At 40.1% G+C, this 19,172-nt stretch overlaps 1 protein-coding gene across 1 annotated transcript; it reads right to left on the reverse strand.

Annotated features, from left to right (window-relative positions):
• Positions 1-626: 626 nt before the first annotated feature.
• Positions 627-4,321, reverse strand: LOC117543907 (serpin A3-5-like). The gene is made up of 6 exons (XM_034212549.1): positions 4,031-4,321; positions 2,569-3,208; positions 1,565-1,635; positions 1,253-1,446; positions 959-1,106; positions 627-884 (listed from the first exon to the last, which is right to left on the reverse strand). Exons 2-6 carry the CDS (start codon positions 3,200-3,202, stop codon positions 690-692), a joined length of 1,242 nt encoding a protein of 413 aa, XP_034068440.1. The 5' UTR covers positions 3,203-3,208; positions 4,031-4,321; the 3' UTR covers positions 627-689.
• Between the last annotated feature and the right edge of the window lie 14,851 nt (positions 4,322-19,172).

A 19,172-nucleotide genomic window follows, 5' to 3' on the forward strand; every position in this document is an offset into this window, starting at 1 on the left:
AAAAAGTAGAAGTAGAGTAGAAATACTTGCTTAGAAGCAAAAATACTAAATTAAAAAATCTTACCCAAGTTAAAGCACGACAGTAATAGAATTAAAATATATTTATAGTACAAACACAACATAACCATATAGTACTTCATTTGTAATACTATTGCAAACTACCGTAAAAACATCAAAAAATACACACCTAATTGTTAATTTTATATGTATTAAGAGTCTATAGATTCGTCCTAAATTCACCAATAATTTGCAATAAATATGCCTAATTCATAATAAATCAATGTTTTGTATTATTCTCTTAACAATAAATATCCTCTTCGGTAGCACATACACCACACGTATTAAACATCTTAGAAAAAAGGTTTTATATATATATATATATATATGAGAGAAATATAGAAATAAGTGTTCTGCCATGAAAACATGTTTTTTTTTAGGAAGAAACTGCAGAAAAGATAGTTAGAGGATAAACTAATAAATGATCTACAAAGTCTCTGATTTTATTGCATGTGTAATAAAAGCTGATAGCTGTTGCTAATATTTTCATCCCAGCCTAATTTGACCTTCACAAACTAAAACAAATACTCTTTGTTTCTGCAACACAAAATAAAGACCAAAGAACAACATTTTGTTTAGGGTTTTTTATATGTGATGTCACTGCTGTGCTCAAGTCAAATCTGCTTATCCCATCAGATTTTCGGGTTGATGATCTTGCCCAAGAAAAGGATGTTTTCTGTGATGCGTTCAACGATGGTAACCATAAATGGACGATTGAACTTCAAGACAGGGATGCTCTGGAAGGACATAAGTGTGATGCCGATGCCTGTGGCTACTGCAGCAGTGGCTCCGGCCTCATCGACATCAAGGGTAGCTTGGTGCACAACCTGCAGTGAAACAGAGATAAAGTTAGATGGATGTAATGTAGGGAAGAAAATGTGTGTGAAATATGTGACCTTACGTCTGAGACTGCCAGTTTATGCCCCTCTGAAATGCCAGTCAAATCTGCAAGATCACTAAACATGTCGGTCATTCCCATTGAGATCAGCTCATCGTTCAGTGTGTAGGAGGTCTTGATGGAGAACTTTGGAATAAAGACATCATATCTCCTAAAATAAAATGAGAAATAGGCAAACAATAAGTTATGATCTGACAGAAATAACTGATCTACCAGGACACAGCTGAGTTTTTTACAGTGTCAAACCTTCCATGTTAGAAACCAAGAAATTGATGATGATTTTAGAATTGTCCAAACCTTCGCCTCATCCACTTCAGCCATTTGGTGACATGCCCTGGGCAAATGGCCGACTCCAGCGTTGCCATGTCGTCAGGCAACATCAGCAGCATGGAGTAAGTGCTGTTGAAGGGCAGGTGGAGGACTGACGTGTTGATTGCCTGGTCGTAATAGGAATCAAAAGTGTCCTCCATGTTCATCATCTGGACTGCAACCTGGGAAAATATCAAACATGAGGTGTCTGGATCAGAAAAGACACACATACAAGGATGCTCAATTATCTATATTTAATGAGACTCAAAACCATTCTGGATTAATGCTGCGTCTTCGAACCTTGTTGTTGTCATCCACATTGAAGATATCCTCCTTGGTTAGCATTGCATCAAATGGAGTCGCCCAAGTTCCTGTTGGATGATGAGCAGGTAGTAAAACAAATGTTGTGGTTAACATTTTAACCAAGTAATAAAGGGTTTAAAAGAGGAAAATATTGGGAGAAATAATATGTTGCGATGTTTTTAGGAATCACATAGACCAGGCTATAACTAAGAACAAACCCCTCTGTTAAAACCTTCAGAATATAGATCGGAGTAAAACTTTGGTGTACGTAATTGCTAGTGAAATGGAGATTTCTGGCTCAAAGTATGACAAAAAATAATCTAGAGTTTACTACCTTCAAAGAGACAAAGTGTAAGCATAAGTCACAAGACGCTAAGAGTGAATGGCGTAAAAAATATTAAAATAAACAATGTCACTTTGGAATCAACAAGTTGATTACTTACATTATGACACTTATTTACTGTATGACATATTTTTCAAATTTTTTTGTATTTGATTATTCACATTCATGATGAAGTCTAAATGGATTCAGGAGAAATCTACAGATGCAAAAGTAAGTAAAATGAATAAATAATAAATAAATGTGGATTTTTGTGTGAAAGCAAAACAGCCCTGAATGAATAGATTGAAAAATGCTGTTTTGCTTCGGGGTTGCAGCCCTAAATGTGTAGGAAAAAAACAAAAAACAGATAAATGGTAAATGGACTGTACTTATATAGCGCTTTATCCAGTCTTTACGACCCCTCAAAGCACTTTACATACTACATGTCATTCACCATTCACACCCATTCATACAGAGCAGTACCACTAGGACCTAACATTCACACACCGTTGGCCATGCCATCGGGAGCAACTCAGGGTTAAGTATCTTGCCCAAGGATACATCGACATGTTGACTGCACGGGCTGGTATCGAACTCACAACCTTCTGGTTGAAAGACGACCGCACTCCCTCAATGCCACAGTCGCCCTAGATCTTCTTCTTCTCATGAAACCTGATACCTTTGTAGTAGATGTAGCTGATGAGATACATCACTGTGCTTGGATCCAAGCCCTCGACAAGTTTCGCTATCTTCCCGTTAGTCTTGTCCTCCACATACTTATTGATGGTATTGGCACTTTCTGCGGTTTGGGTGAAGTCGACATTGAACCCCTCTGCAAAGTAGGACTGCTTCAAGGTCTCCAGGAACTCAGGCTTTGGTTTGAGGCGGTTGTCTATAAATACAGCAGTCCCTTCGCTGACTTCTTTCTGAGATGGGCTGTTTGTCTCTTCTAGAAGTTTATGGAAAGCTTGATTAACTTCTTCCTGTGTCAAGAGGGTGCTGTTGAAACCCAAGCCGCTGAATATCTGACTGTGGGTCATACTCCGTGCTCCTACGGACAAGGCAGCCAAGGCGTGAGACACACTGATTGGGGAGAAGAAGATGTTCTTTCCCGCTGAGTCAGCATGAGCTGCTAACTTGCTGTACAATTCAAAGGAGAACTGTTTGTTTGCTGAATTCACCAGAGAGAGGCTGGCGGCGCTGGGTTCAGGTCCGGTGTTCTGGTCTCCCTGACTGTGGCCATAATGGTGATCTCCTCTCCCCACGCAGATCACTGCTGATAAGATCCATATCCCCAAGGCGGCATGCATCATTGTGACCTAAGACCAAAGTTCAAAAGTACATTGTTAATTTGGATTACACAATATTTGCTGCTGGGAGGGGGGCCTGCCTCTTTAGCAGGCGCCCCTCCAGAGTTCAAAACTGACCTTTGCGGCCTGTTTTCCCCTCTATGTCCCCCATTACTATCTACAATCCAATAGCAAGGCAAAGAAGAAGAAATGTTTGTACATGAGAAACATTAGTCGACTGATTTTCCTAGAAGCTACATTAAAGATATTGTTCTAAAAGCCTTACACATATTTCCCTAACCCTCTAATGACAAAGAAGAGGTTCCTACTGTACACGCCATGTTTAGCAAATTCTTTGCATTTATTTTTTAATTGGTTTTGAGAATACTGGTTTATTTAGAAAGCAAATGTCATGTGTGTCTGTGCACCAATCAGGGCTTAAAACACGTTTAAATTTGAATATTTTTATTTGATGATAATCTAATAAGTAGGTGGGTTGTTCAGTTACTGTCAATGACATTTGATTTACAACACAGAAAATGTGTAGATTTTTCTGAATGTTAAACTCATGACATTATACTTTAAACTCTTGATAAATAGTATACAAAATGAGATCGTTTTAAAAAATCCCGAATTTAAAATAATACATCAAAAGAGTGATACAAATAGTAATTTTTAACAACTCTACATTTACATTTGTAACACGTTGCAGATGTTACATATTTTCCAATTCCGGTGTACACAGGGACATCTCACACATATGATGTCAAACATAGTTTTTCACTTTTGAAAGAGTATTCAAACGTGTTTACATAAACATGTTATATGAGCTCTCTGAATCTTTTTACTTACCTTCTCCTGGTTGAAGCCGAGGGAAGCACAGGCAGGTCAGAGGGAGACTTCCCTTTTATAAGACTGATCAGAGCTGCTGAACTTTGTCTTTGTTTATTCATCATCTCAACCTCATATTTGCTCTGCTCCCAAATGTGCTCTGTGTAGCAGTAAGTCTGTGTAATGATTACTATTACTGACTAACCATGGAATCAAACTGCACGGATAAAAGCACAAGTCAAGCTACCACTGTCATCAGCAAGTACAAAAACATGTTAGTGATAAGTGTCTATTTTCTCACCGACATAAGTAACATCTTTATTCAAACTATTATACATCGTACTTTGGCGTCAAAGAATAGCAGTAGGCCTAGCAAAAATGGGAGAATGCCATCTTAGCAATCATTCTGTGATACTTGCACCGAATAACATTTATTTTTGCCCTATACATAAACAATCAGATCTCTGAAAACTAAAGCAAAGCTTCCCTCTCAGAGAACAAACAAAGCAGATTGGCTCATTATATTGAAATGTGTTCATGTTGATAAAGCAACTTGAAGCATTTTATAGAGTCTCGCCAAAAAAGACAAGCAGAATCAAACAGAGCCTAAGGGAACTGATGGCATTCAAAAGCTGATCAGGTCAAGAAAATTAAGCCTTGCACATAAAAGAAAAAAGCAGGGATTGAATCAGTTCAGAATGCAATAAGAGGCAGCTCAACAGATGCTGAAAAGATTAGTAATATCTCTGAAACTCATTGAAACATGTCTCACAACTAGCCTCTCAGAATAGACACTTTGCACACATGGACTTGTAAAGAAACAGTTTTTTAAAATAAAATATTTATTTGATGTGATATTTAGGGGTGTAACGGTTCACAGAAGTCACGGTTCGGTTCATACCTCGGTTTGGGGGTCACGGTTCGGTACGGTTTCGGTACAACAAGGAAAAGCAAAAAAAAGTCCCAAATGCATAATTTTTTTTTGCTGTTATTTCTTTTTAACAGTAGTGCAAGTTTTGGTATGAAAATAAGGAACTCTAACATTTGGAATTATTAACTGTATTACACAGTTAAAAACAAACCACAAACAGTAACACACACACAGAGATGGCCATATTATTTATAATGGCTGATGTCAAGCAAAAAGGTTAAATAAGCTGTACAACTAAAAAGAATGTCTTGAAAATATTAAAATAAATAATAAGAAAGAGTTTCAATCACAATCAATAAAAGGCAATACAGAACTGTATAACATCTCCTGATGTCAAAATATAAAATAAATACAATGATAAATATAAAAACAAAATAAAATCTGTACCTTTAGGAGCAATGACTAACATGTGTAATTAATTTGTGAGTGTGTGAGGCCATTATGCCTAAGTAAAAAGGTACTCAAGCTTTACTCTATTTTCAAGTTTTTCTTCAAAAGATGAGTTTGTCTACATTGTCAGTAGTGAGGGCAGATCTGTTGGCGGTAACTATGTCACCTGCCGTCGAGAAAACCCTCTCGCTGGGGACTGAGACTGACTCGGATGTGATTGAGCATGTTTGACGTGTTACCACTAGCATACCGCACCGCTGTCGAACAACGCCGACACACCGTCCTCGTCCGATCCACAACTCGCACCCCATCATTGTTGTAGTCCACGGGCAACCCGAAATGTTCCCACACACCTGATTTAAAAGAAGCAGGTGGGTCTTCTAGTTCTATTTCGTATAAGGCTTCGCCCTCTAAGGCTATCACTATTGGGCAATCCCACTGCACGTGTGCAGGATCTCCAGTAACGGGGTTAAAGCATGCGGTTTAAGTGATCATTATATGATATTCTGTACCCGCAAAAAGCTAAAACAAAGGGCCGGCTGTCACAAAACAGTCATATCTCAAAAGAGACCTCAAAAACTACTCTAGCGAGGCCTTTAACCTAGAACTGGAGAGCCTGGACTGGTCAGATGAGCTCAGTGGTCAGTGGCGTTTTTATATGTACAAAAGTGGTGGGGCACAAAAAAACTTAGATGTCTATATATAAGCTTCTGCAGTGAGGTTCATGGCTGGTGAGGCTCTGACTCTTCAGGTTTACAAATATTATATTTTGACCTAAATCAAAATATCATATTATTTTCAAAAGCTTTTTTTGTCTGATGCTTCAATTAATTTTAAACAGACAGTTCAACAAAAGGATACCCAAAAAATGTAATTGTATCATTTAAATATTGAATTGTTCTCTCTTAGTAACAGGGTCGTCTCTAGAACAAATCAAATGGGGGGGCAATCATTTACCAAGGGGGGGCACACACTGCCGTCAACAACCAACACACAAACACCAACGCAACTTCAATTTAAAAAAACATGCTGTAAAGTCTATTGTCTTTCACACACATTGCAGGGGTGTAGTGCTATTGTATAGCGCACCTATGACCTGTGCATACATGCACGGTTGTGGCATGACCACCAAAACAGAAACATATGGACATAGGCCACCATATGAAAAGTGTGCAAATGTATTTAGTATCCTATCCATGTGAACATGTTTTAGGTGGGGGGTGGACCTAACCTCCTCTAGGAGGGTCTGGGGGCATGCTCCCCCGGGAAGATTATTTTTAAAATATTGAAGTTAAAAGCATTAATCTGGTGCACTTTGAGAGCAAAATGAAGAGATCTATGGATACATCTCTCAACATCCATATGAAACACAACTGTAAACAGATTTACTTTTTCTTTATTGATATTTTACTAATCACTCCCCTTTTAAATGGTATTCTTGTGTTATTGTCCTATAGTATTTCATACCCGTTTTTCATGTATTCTCTTATTCTTTAATAACTATAATGATCATATAAAGGTAGCCTATTCCTCGCAAATACTTGTTTACATAAATGGTGACCAAACCGTTTGAGACCCACTGAGATAAGTTACACTAAAGTGAACTATCTAAACACTGAGAGTCCTTACCCCACTGAGCTGACTTTATAAGATCCTCTCAGTCTGACAGGAGAGGACTCTCCTCCACCTTGGTGTAGAAACAGCCCTTTATATCCGTTAGCATAGCTAGCTAACCAGATGCTAACAACAATATTCCACGTTACCGCTCGCGCACTGACAAAATGCGCTCGTGCCACACAGAGAGCCGAGCTTGAATGAAACACAGAGACCCATGTACTTGTACTGTACTGTATATCATATTATTTTCGATGGCTTTACTGTATAATCAGTATAACAGATGGACAGATCGCCACTGGGCTTTCATCTAAACACACAGCTACGTAATGATAACAAAACAAAAGTCGGGGTCATTGGTCAAGCAACACACCAATCAGAGAGCAGCAGTGAGCACACCTCACGCTGTGTTTCATATAAAGAATAAATAAAGAATACAAATGTGTATTCTTTATTTCTGATGTATTTCACACAAAAAACTTTTGGTGGAAACGTTTTAACTTATATGATTATTTTTTTTAAACGGCAAATTGGCAATAAGGCTCTTTGGGGGGGCACAGTGACTCATTTGGGGGGGCATGGCCCGCGAATGACCCCCCATGACGCCGACCCTGCTTAGTAAGATCCCATTTTCAATCAAATTGCAGTCTTACCTTGACATGAAGATGAAGTCCATTTGCCTATCCTTCTGGACAAAAATCTCTATTACTTTTTTGTAAAAGTCCTCCTTATGTTCTTGTAGTTTCAAAAGTCTATCATAAATCTGATCTAATCAATAGATTTATGATTCGAAAATTATAAAAGTAGGGTAGACATGTGGATATTATCCGGCTGAACAAAACGTGCATTTATCTAACAGGTTTGTTTCCCACAGATCTTATTTTGAGCTATTTTCTAAAATCCTATGGAGAAATATCATTGCTTTTTTGTGGAGGGAAGCCATGCGCAGTTTATTTCCGGGTTTTAGGACGCCTCACTGCAGCTCTCTCTCCTCCTCTTCACACACCACACTTTTCGCAGCACACGTACTTACAGCCAATCAGCTCTGAATTATGTGAGATGACGTATGGTGGGGATGGCAGCACTATGCCCCTATGGTCATTATTTTTTTGCCACACACATTAAATAGGACAATACTCTGAGCATGCGCAGTGTAGTTTTTACAGTCACCATTGACTTAAACAGGGAGAGGGAGGGGCAGGATCGGGTTTTGTCCCACATGGCTCAAAACAGCTCAATAGGCACACACTCTAGACACTAATTAGAAGAACACAGACTAAAACAGCAATGTACAGACGAATCAGATGAATAAACATGATCTTAAAATATATTTTATATATTTTTTAATTTATCTTTTGCATTTTTTTGTAATCATTACTTTTAATACTTTCTGCTGACACTAGGTGGGGCTGTGCCCCACCTGCCCCTAATGACCAGTCGCCACTGTCAGTGGTACACAGTTGAAGAAACATGGCTTGGTTTCAAAAACAAATTCTCTGCAATACTCAATGATTTGGCCCCCCTAAAAACAACCAGGGTAAAAAATCGCGCTGAGCCGTGGATGCACTCCGGCATACTGACCGCCATGAAAACCAGAGACAAAAAATGCTCTGAGTTTCATAAAAGTCAGTCAATGCTTTCCAAAAGCACGAGCAGTGAACTCCAGGCCCACGTGACTGAACTAAAAATTGAAAGAAACAGACTAATAAATGACGTAAGCTCCATGATCAAAACTGCCAAAAAGAATTTCATCAATGTCAAAACTGAGGAAAACAAAAATAAACCCTGTGAACTTTGGAAATTACTCAATAACCAGCTTGGCTGCAGTAAAAAACTCAAAACGAGATGTTCTAACTTAAACATAAAGACAGATAACAGGCTCATCACAGACAAACTGGATGTGGCCAAGTACTTGAACATTTTTTTTACAAACATAGCCACAACTCTTGTAAATAAATTACCCTCCCACTCAGGGCTTTTTGGAGTAGATCACATCATGACCTACTACAAAAACCTAGGGGTACGCAAAGATGATTTCAGTCTAGCAAGGGTAACAACAGCAGAGGTACTCTCCGCGCCCTCCAACCTAACAAGGCCACTGGCCACGACAATATCCCCTCCAAATTCCTCAGAGACACAGCAACCGCCATCTCACCAGTCATAGCTCACATAATTAACCTCTCCATAAAACAGGGAAAAGTACCCAAAGACTTCAAAATTGCAAGAGTAACCCCCCTGCACAAAAAGGGCAGCAAATTGGACCCAGGCAACTACCGCCCTGTTTCTATACTTACCTCCATCTCGAAAGTCATGGAAACAATAGTATATGAACAGGTCGAAAAGTACCTCGCGGAAAATAAACTAATCTATGAATTTCAATCTGGCTTTAGAACATCCCACTCCACTGACACATGCCTTCTTTATTTGAGCGACCACATCAAACAAGAGGTGGACGAGGGCAAATACTGCGGCATGGTGATGCTGGACCTACAAAAGGTTTTCGACACTGTCAATCACCCCATTCTGATTGACAAGCTAAAAGCAATTGGTTTTAATAGACTATCGGTGAGCTGGATGCAATCCTACCTGGAGGGGAGAGAACAGATGGTGGATGTAAACGATACTCTGTCCCCCCCCTCCCAGTGAGCTGTGGTGTTCCACAAGGAAGCATATTAGGTCCGTTACTGTTCCTAATTTATGTAAATGACATGTCATCAGCATGTGACTGCAACTTGTTCCTGTTCGCGGACGACTCAGCCCTGCTGGTCTCTGACAGGAGCAGATTGCAGGTTGAAAAAACTCTCAGCTCCGAGCTCGGCAGAATCTGCACCTGGCTCGCCGATAATAATCAATTATCATTACACCTGGGTAAAACAGAGTCCATTCTCTTCGGTTCGAAACATAATCTCAGCAAATCCGACGACTTCTCAGTTGCAGTGGGTGACATTATTGTGACAAGTAAGAAGGAAATTACATACCTAGGATCTATTCTTGAGGCAAACCACTCCTGTGACAAAATGGCATCCAATGTAATAAAAAAAGTCAATCAAAGAACTAGATTCCTATACCGGATCTCCTCTCTGGTAAACAAAAACACCCTGAAAACTCTGGCAGGAGCACTCATTCAAGGGTACTATGACTATGCTTGCACGTCATGGTACCATAGCACCTCCAAGACGCTAAAAATAAAACTTCAAACATCGCAAAATAAACTGGTCAGACTACTGCTTGACCTTTCATCTAGAACCCACCTCACCTCTGCCCACTTTGACAACCTAGGATGGCTTAGAGTAGACGACAGAGTACAGCTACTTGCAATGGGCCTGGTCTACAAGATCCACTACACCTCTATGGTACCCATGTACATGTCAAAATTCTTCCCAAAGGTCAAGGAATACCATGATCATAACACCAGAGGGAGCTCCACAAATCATGTGAAACCCAGATTTGGCACAAAAAAGGGGGAATACACATTTCGCAATTATGCCACATCAAGGTGGAACGCTCTTCCCACAACTGTAAAGGAAAGTAAAACTATACTTACCTTCAAAACCTCTCTTATGCGGCTTTCACACCAGCGCTTTTCCCTTTCTAGCTCCGAGCTAGAGCTTTTCTGGTTCAGCTCCGGTTTCCCTTTTCTGCTCCCGCTATGTTCACACCGCCCAGCACCCGACTGGTGCTGCCGCTGCTGCGTCATGACGTCACCGTTTACATCGCTGATTTGCTCCTGTTAACATTCAGGTAAATGTGTTACCAATTCGTGTTATTTGTTGTGCATGACCGGAAGCCAATTATGGAGGACGGAACATGACTTAAGTATAAATAAATAATTGTATGAAGAAATACAGGAATAAATAAATAAATACGTAAATAAATAAATAAATACAGGAATAAATAAATACAGGAATAAATAAATGACGAAATAAATACAGAAATAAATAAATGTTGAAATGAATACACAAATAAATAAATAAAAGAATAAATGCATAAATAAATATGGAAATAAATACATCAATGTATAAATAAATAAATAAAAGTCGAAAATAAAACAGAACACACGTTATTATATATCTTTCATTTATTTCTACATTTACGCGACATACATTTATTTATTTATGTATTTATGTGTCCGTATGCTAATGAGGTGGGCAGTCCTAACCTCAGTCTGAAGCAGGATTGGTTACAGGAGTGTGTGATCATTTCTGGCAGAGGGCTCTACTACTAACGCCTGGATAACCGCGCTGATTCGAATGCAGGAGCTTTACTGTTTAGCCCTTATCTTTATACATCCATGGTTTATCCACAGTTGTAAGGTTTATTTATGGATATTGATTTAAGAGCCATTGGAGATCATTTACGATCATTAGCGGACCATTTAGAGAACGGAGAACCAAAAGACTATGTCCAGTTTTGTGTGGAACGATGTATAGAGGACTTGGCTCAGCTCGACATGATGTGACTTGCCACAAATCTATTGCTTCTGCCTGGCTCCAACAATTGGCGAATCCTGCTTCAGACTGAGGTTAGGACCGCCCACCTCATTAGCATACGGACACATAAATACATAAATAAATAAATGTATGTCGCGTAAATGTAGAAATAAATGAAAGATATATAATAACGTGTGTTCTGTTTTATTTTCGACTTTTATTTATTTATTTGTACATTGATGTATTTATTTCCATATTTATTTATGCATTTATTCTTTTATTTATTTATTTGTGTATTCATTTCAACATTTATTTATTTCTGTATTTATTTCGTCATTTATTTATTCCTGTATTTATTTATTCCTGTATTTATTTATTTATTTACGTATTTATTTATTTATTCCTGTATTTCTTCATACATTTATTTATTTATACTTAAGTCATGTTCCGTCCTCCATAGCCAATAGCGTAACAGGTTAAAGGTCATGATGGGTATAAATAAAGCCACGCCTCCAATGGGAGAGTCCGTTGAATGAAATGTCACTGTCTCTGATGTTTCGTTATTCCTCCGCTTATTTGGATGCTAAACAGCAATGAAGTTATGCTTACTCTGCTAACAGCTCCCCAACGGCATTACGGCGCTCACAACAACAACAACGGGGAACTGCGTCGGGTCGATGATCGTGTTCAGGGGCGTCGCCTGGGGTAGGCATCCGGGGCTTTAGCCCCGGATGTTTTTTCTTTAGCCCCGGACAAATTCTCCCTCAATAATATAATACATTAACCTACTTTACCTATAGGACGGACGGCAGAAATGTAATTTCCCATGTTCAGTGAATGCAACACAGCAGTGGCGTTTTCTCCCGGAGGCCAAGGGAAGCCAGGCTTCCCCTGTTTTTTCGGATTGTAGTTATAACTTAAATAAATAAATAAAAACACTTTGTTTTGTTTCTGTAATTCTACTTTCCTGTGTGTTCCTGCCGGACCGTCTCTCCGTCTCTCCCCCATTCTCATTGAGTATTTTACAAAGAGTGAAACAGCGCCCCTCTAGATGTCATGGTGAAACAGTAGATTGCATTCACTGTTGCGAGAGGAGGCCAGCAGAATCTAGCTTCCCTTGGTGAAAAAAAATTGAGGGATTAACCAATCAGATGAGGCCCACGTGATGCCCCTGCCAACCTGTGATTGGTCAGGGCCATGCCAGGGGAAGCCAGCCGCCTCTAGCTTCCCTTCAGGGGCGGCTGGCGGCTGGCGATTTGATTGGACACTGCCATCCAATCACATCAACATCAATTTGAATACTGTAACTGTCATCACCGCCGTTAGAAATGATCAAGCAAATGAAGCATTATGGAGGGAGGAGATTTGGCGTACTTAATTAAGCATAACTTCACTAAACTTCCGCTACAGCAGCAACTAAAAATTAAAGCAGATGGCAGGACAACGCCCACACTCGAGCTGTGTACACAGAGGAATAAGGGATCTAATCGGACGTTCAATGAGGACAATTATGTCCGCACGGAGTGGCTAACTGGAAGCGCTAAACTTCAGCGTCTATTTTGCTGGCCATGTCTTCTTTTTGACAAGGGTTCGTGCTCCCTGAACAATCCTTGGGCAACTTCAGGATTCATCGACCTTGCCAACCTGTCACGGGCAATTGAGAGGCACGGTAAATCTAAAAATCATATAGATTGTGCTGTGAAATTAAAGCTTTTTAGACGCGTCAGGATTGACGAGGCTCTGGATGTAGCAAGAACCATTAGCAAAAAAAAATGCCAGGATCGGATCATGAGCACTCTCAGCGCTCTCAAAGCCACAAGAACAGATGAGACATTCAGTCGCATTTACGATGACACGGTCAAAGCAGTCGGCGATCCTGTGCCCCGACGTAAATGACGTCGCCGCGGCTGGGACGACCTGGAGCAAGGGTTTAACCAGCACCAAGAAGGAGACGAGGAAACGGTTGTGTCTTTCCGGCGTCTTTACTTCCAGATTGTTGACGGCATAGTGTTGCACATGACCCAAAGATTTGCAGATATGGAGCACCTGCACTTTTTTCGGATACTGGAACACACATCATTCACATCGTTCTGCAACCCTGATGCATTTCCCAGCAGTGAGCTGGCTCAGCTGATCAACACGTATCCATTCTTTGATGAGCAGAAGTTAAGGAATGAGCTGCACACGCTGTACAACAACAGGTTGTTTCACAAGCCACCAGGAGAGCTGATACAGCTTCTTATTGAGGATGACCTACAGGGCACACTCTCCGAGGTCTACAAGCTGCTCCAGCTCATGCTCACGATACCAGCCACCAGCACATCAGCAGAGCGCTCCTTTTCCTGTCTAAAAAGGATCAAAACGTATCTGAGGAACACGTGTGGACAGGACAGACTTGTCAACCTAGCCACAATATCCATTGACTCTGTTGTTGTGGAGGACCTAAAGGCCGCTGGGAAGTTCTATGACATTGTTATTGACCACTTCGCTACCATGAAAGACAGGAGAATGGCCTTCCTCTTCAAATAGGGTGAGTGAAATGCACACCGCTTTCTCTCTGTGCATACCTGTTGCCTGAACTGCCCGTGTAGCTATGTGTGCAATTTCTGATGTGGTTCTGTTGGTTATTGTGCATTGCTTGCCTGGATTTAGCTGCAGGTGTTCAGTCTGAAGTAGTTGTTTTATTGCAGTTGTTTAATTAGCACAGGGTGCTGCTATCCGAAAATCAGCACCGCAGATAGCATGCCATATAGGGCCCGATCACCTGAATAGATGAGATTGTTTATATTTTTGTGTTACTTTTGGACTACGGACTGAACTAATTACAGAGACGAGGACTGTTGCTGCACTTGCAGTGTGTGTTAGTGTAACAGATGTAAATATGCAGTGGGGTTTATTTTATTTAATTTTGTATAATCACACACATTCTGTGTTTTATATTATTGTATTCTGTGTTCTTCATTTTATTGAATGTTAAATACCTGGCAAGGTCGGAGAGCTGTGCTCAGGAGTTTATTGTTGTGAGGACTTTAATTTCCTTTCTTTGTGATTTTACTTTTTGTATATATTGTGTCCCTCACGTTTCCTCTTCCCTTTTTGTAAACGTTCCAAGCAATGAGAGGAGTCACTGAGGGAAATGTATGTAAGACTGATCATTTTATCTGTTATCAGATTCAGACATTAAACAGAGATCGTCTCAACTTTACGCTGACTCGGCGGGTCTCGTCCATTATCAACACAACGCATACTGATACTTTGATGTGAACGTAAAACTTTAAAGGTCTCCTGATTTAGTTTGTGAATGAATGCTTCTTATTTATTAATTACCGAATCTGCACTGCGCATTGAGCGGCTGGTATTGCATTGGTGGGGGGAGGTTGGCATAAATTAATAAGAAAATGCTTAAATTAATAAGAAAATGCATAAATTAATAAGAAAATGCATAAATTAATAAGAAAATGCTTAAATTAATAAGAAAATGCTTAAATTAATAAGACGAGAGAGTTTCAGCTGGAGAGTGCATGGACCTGTCGCTTAGATAACAGGCGTGTACAAGTCCTGCATCTGTATGATACAAATGTGTGTAAAATGTTACCGGGCGCTGTAATCACTCATCTGGTTACGTTATTGACCCCCCCCCCCCCCCCCCCCCCCCCCGACCCAAAAACATTGGCTTCCCCTACATTTTTCCCCACCCCACGCTACTGCAACACAGAGGCATAGACGACGCCACCGGACCAATCAGAGAGTTGCATGGAAATAAACGTGTTTTATTGGCTTACAGGTACGTACCTCTCCTCTGTGACAATGTTTAAACTTTAAACTGTCAGCCCCGGACGCGGAGATTCTGAAGATGGACATTAGACATTTCTTTAATAAAAAAGACGGCAATTCTCAAGTGGTGGCTCACACAACAACCCCAGAGCCACCACCTGAGCCAGATGAACAAGGTATGTACCTGTCAGTAAACTTACAAGTTATGCGAACATGTAAGCAAAGCATACATTATAGCTACGTTGACGTTACTTTGAATCGCGCGGGTAAGCTAAACCGTTAGCAAGTAGCTATAGCTAGCCAGATATATTAAATAAACACTTTGTCATACAATCTAAATGTTGTGTTTTTTAGCGTTACTTGGTGATTTCAAAGAAAGCTGTCTGGGAAATGTTGACTTACTGTCTGTGTTCGACATGAAGCTAGAAGCTGCCTTACAGTAGTACACAGTTGATCCTGATTCCTGAGTCCTGTCAGTTAAAGTGTTTCATAGTTAGCTTAGCTAAGCATCAACCTAGCACTGAAATATATATATGGATGTTATGTGACAGTATTTCTGAGAAAAGGTCAGCTGAAATGGTGGCATGCCACTGCTTTACGTGTCGACAGCATGTTTGAACGTATTTGCAGCAGTAAATGTGGCTGTCTGGCCACTGACGTTGCCATAACAACACCTGCATTTAAATGTGCAACCTCTTTTTGTGACAGATTTTGCATGAAAATATAATTCTTCTGATTGATATTCCTATTGACAGCTAGTTTCTATGTGAACATTATGAGATGGACAGCCAGCTAACAAGCTTTTTATACAAATATTTCAGATCAAAGCTAATCCAGTGGGGCTCCTGAAAGGGGGCAAGGGACACTATGCTCCCAAATATTAAGCCTTGACCCGCATCTTAAAATTGATATGATCAAAAAATGATCTGCATTGTCGGAGGCCTTTTTTCCTCATTATCATGTCAAATTGTACAGCTTTCCTTAGTGTTGAATGCAGAAATATGACTATATTAGAGTATTAAGTGAAAATGACTATATTAAAGTTTTAAGTAAATATATTAAGTGAATTACTCAAACTGCATTTGTATAGGAATGATTCTGTCCTATTGGCAGATAACTACTCTAACAGTGATATCTACAAGAGATGTAAATTTAACTATTTTCAATTGGTTAGTATTACATTTTGTGACAGTGTGGTGACACTCATTTTAATGAAGACAAATTTGTGTATCTTGAAATTCATTTATTTGACAGAGCTGGAAACTGATTGACTTACATACTTGTTTGTGTTTACCTACACAGTCATCACAGATGAGCCAAACAGAGTAGAGGATGAAGAAAGGAGAACAGGAGAAAGGGACACACAAGAAGGAGATGCAACAGACAAGAACGACAATGGAGACAACAATGAACAGGAACACCAGAACAGACAAGAGTCAATGAGTAACATGACTGATTTAGGGACTGCAGATACAGGGCCAAGGCAAGTGAGACACCACTGCTTTCCATCCAGCATGTTTGGCCAGCAAAAGAGATCATTTCAACCGCAAACAGCAAGAGATGAGGGATTATTATTTCCTCCTTCCATCCCTTTTTTCTGTTTAATCTGATTACTAACAACTTCTAATAATTTGACATAGTTTATGATTTAATTGGAAAATGAAGTGTTTTTAAATAATAAACCCGTTTCTGATTCTTTGATTTCTTTTTGATGGGTGTTGAGAGATGTATCCATATCTCTTAATGTTGCTCTCAAAGTGCACAAGATTGATGCTTTTAACTTCAGTATTTAAAAAAAGTCTTCCTGGGGGACCCCAGAGGAGGTGAGTTCCCCCCAAAATAGCACTATCTCTGCTTATGTAACTCCGGTGTAGTGTGCCCTCGGCAACAGATCACTCAGAGCTGGTGATTACTTTCCTGCATTTCAATGGACAGCATATAAAAAGGACACGTGAGCTGCATTGCTTAAGAGATCCTCTCATGCTATCTCTTTTACAAAATAAGTGTCCAGTCAACAACAAAAGTATATTTTTCACAAGCAATGTGAAACATTAAACTTATATAAACTGGTGTACAAAACTCACATACCTGCGTTGATCTCCTGGAGTGTCTCTACTCTTTCTTCTCCACATCTCTTGTCCACCATCAGAGATTGCAAACATTTCAGAAACAGCTAGAGGTAGGGGACAAACAACTTGTTCGCTGGGCATGTCAAAAACCTCCCTGCTTTGATCAAGACTTTAGGGAGCCTTTCAGCCCCTCTAGTAAAGGGACTGGAAAGCAAGCTTTGAAAATGCAGTACCATCTACATGCTGTCATGTTCCAGACACTGCTCTCAACCACTCAGGGCCTGCACAAATACCTGCAGAAAGAAACAATTGACTTGGTGCAGGCAGTGGATTACAAAACAGCAGTTGAGAACACACTGAAAAGTTACCGAAGTAACGAGAAAGCACATGAGGTCTATGACAAGACCAAGGCCCTGTGCAATGATCTTGATATTCCCGAAACTGTGACGCAGAGGAAGAAGCGTAGAAACATGGAATACTTTGTAGTCAAGGCATCATGTGGAGCAATGTGAAACATTAAACATAAATAAACTGGTGTATAAAACTCGCATACCTGCATTTCAATGGACAGCATAAAAGGACTCGTGAGCTGGGTTCTGGTGCTCAGATTAACTCTTGATGATCACGTTGATAAATCATATAAAACAAATAGCCAATCACACTAAAAACATGTTGCTGTGACTGTGAGCATTAAACAATTAACATTAAACTAAACAAACACAACAGTACGTTATTGTCCTTATAAAATAAAAACATACATTTTGTCCACCGAGATAATACAGGCACCTTACCCTCAAGAGATCCTCACGTGCTATGAGAATCTCCCACAATCCATTGCCGTAACAAAGCTTTTTGTTTGTGACACCAGATGGCGCAATTGTGTATGTGCGTGTGGGGAGTCTTGCAGTAGAAAATGTGACTGTAGCGCCGCCACTGTGGGCTAAGCCCCGAATGTTTCCAGGACCAGGCGACGCCCCTGGACCCTCCCATTAAATCTATCCTGAGCCCCACGCGTTCTTATTATACATCCATGGCCCCACGCCCCTGGGGGCCTGTGTTGTGCTTTTGCATTAAAATAGCTGTCTATTTAAAAGGCCTGTATGCTGAGTGGCAGATGGAGGGAGTTTGGACCCATGCAGCAGTTTCCACTTGACAACCATGTTACAGTCTGGGAAAGGTAGGACCCAAAGCAGACTACAAAAAAAGGTAAGTTGGTCTAGAAAACAAAAACGAGCTTTATTGTTAAAGCTGATGGCAAAAACACAAATGAAGCACAAGGAAGATATAATACAAAAAGCTGACATGGAGAGTGACTGGAAAAACAAACAATGAACCGACACCGAACACAGGAAGAGACAAGACTAAATACAGGTAGGGGTAATCACGAGAGGAGAAACAGCCAGGCAGGGAAGGAGAAACACAAGGGCAACAGGTGAACACAATTAGACACACCAGGGAAACTAATGACAGGGAGGAAAACACAGGGAGAAGGACCAGACAAGAAACAAGGAGGAAAACATGACAGGGAGAACAGAAAAGCAAAAATAACCCCACAACTAGTCTACACAACAAAACTCAAACCCTGACAAACCAAAACCAGGCTATTTTTCAATTCTTTAAAGAAGCAATATACCTTTTTGTCTTTTACGTTTATAATTACTAATAAATGTTGATAGTACATAGATTGCTTCAGAATAATGACCCCTTACATTTTGACTGGTTGCATGTTAGCCACCTTCATTGTACAAATCTATCCTTGCTTGGTGCGATTTACTGGGAGAATAAAGGCTTTAACGTCGAAAAGGAATCCTGTATTGTACAACTGCAACAGGAAATGGATTGCGATTTAGTTTTCCCTGGTAGTAAACCTGTGTTAGGTTATTAGCAGTAATTATCCCCTGAAATGGAAAGGGTGGATAGTGGAATAACTGAAGTAACAGTTGACTTTGCGACTG

Source organism: Gymnodraco acuticeps, unplaced genomic scaffold (assembly GCF_902827175.1).
Source record: "Gymnodraco acuticeps unplaced genomic scaffold, fGymAcu1.1, whole genome shotgun sequence".
Classification (NCBI taxonomy): Eukaryota; Metazoa; Chordata; class Actinopteri; order Perciformes; family Bathydraconidae; genus Gymnodraco; species Gymnodraco acuticeps.

Excerpts from the sequence above, each read along its gene's own strand:
- LOC117543907 (XM_034212549.1), bottom strand. The coding sequence starts at position 3,202 with ATGATGCATGCCGCCTTGGGGATATGGATCTTATCAGCAGTGATCTGC. Across the intron at positions 1,107-1,252 it reads CTGAAGTGGATGAGGCGAAG|GAGATATGATGTCTTTATTC; the intron begins GTTTGGACAATT and ends ATTTTATTTTAG. Across the intron at positions 885-958 it reads ATAAACTGGCAGTCTCAGAC|GTTGTGCACCAAGCTACCCT; the intron begins GTAAGGTCACAT and ends GTTTCACTGCAG.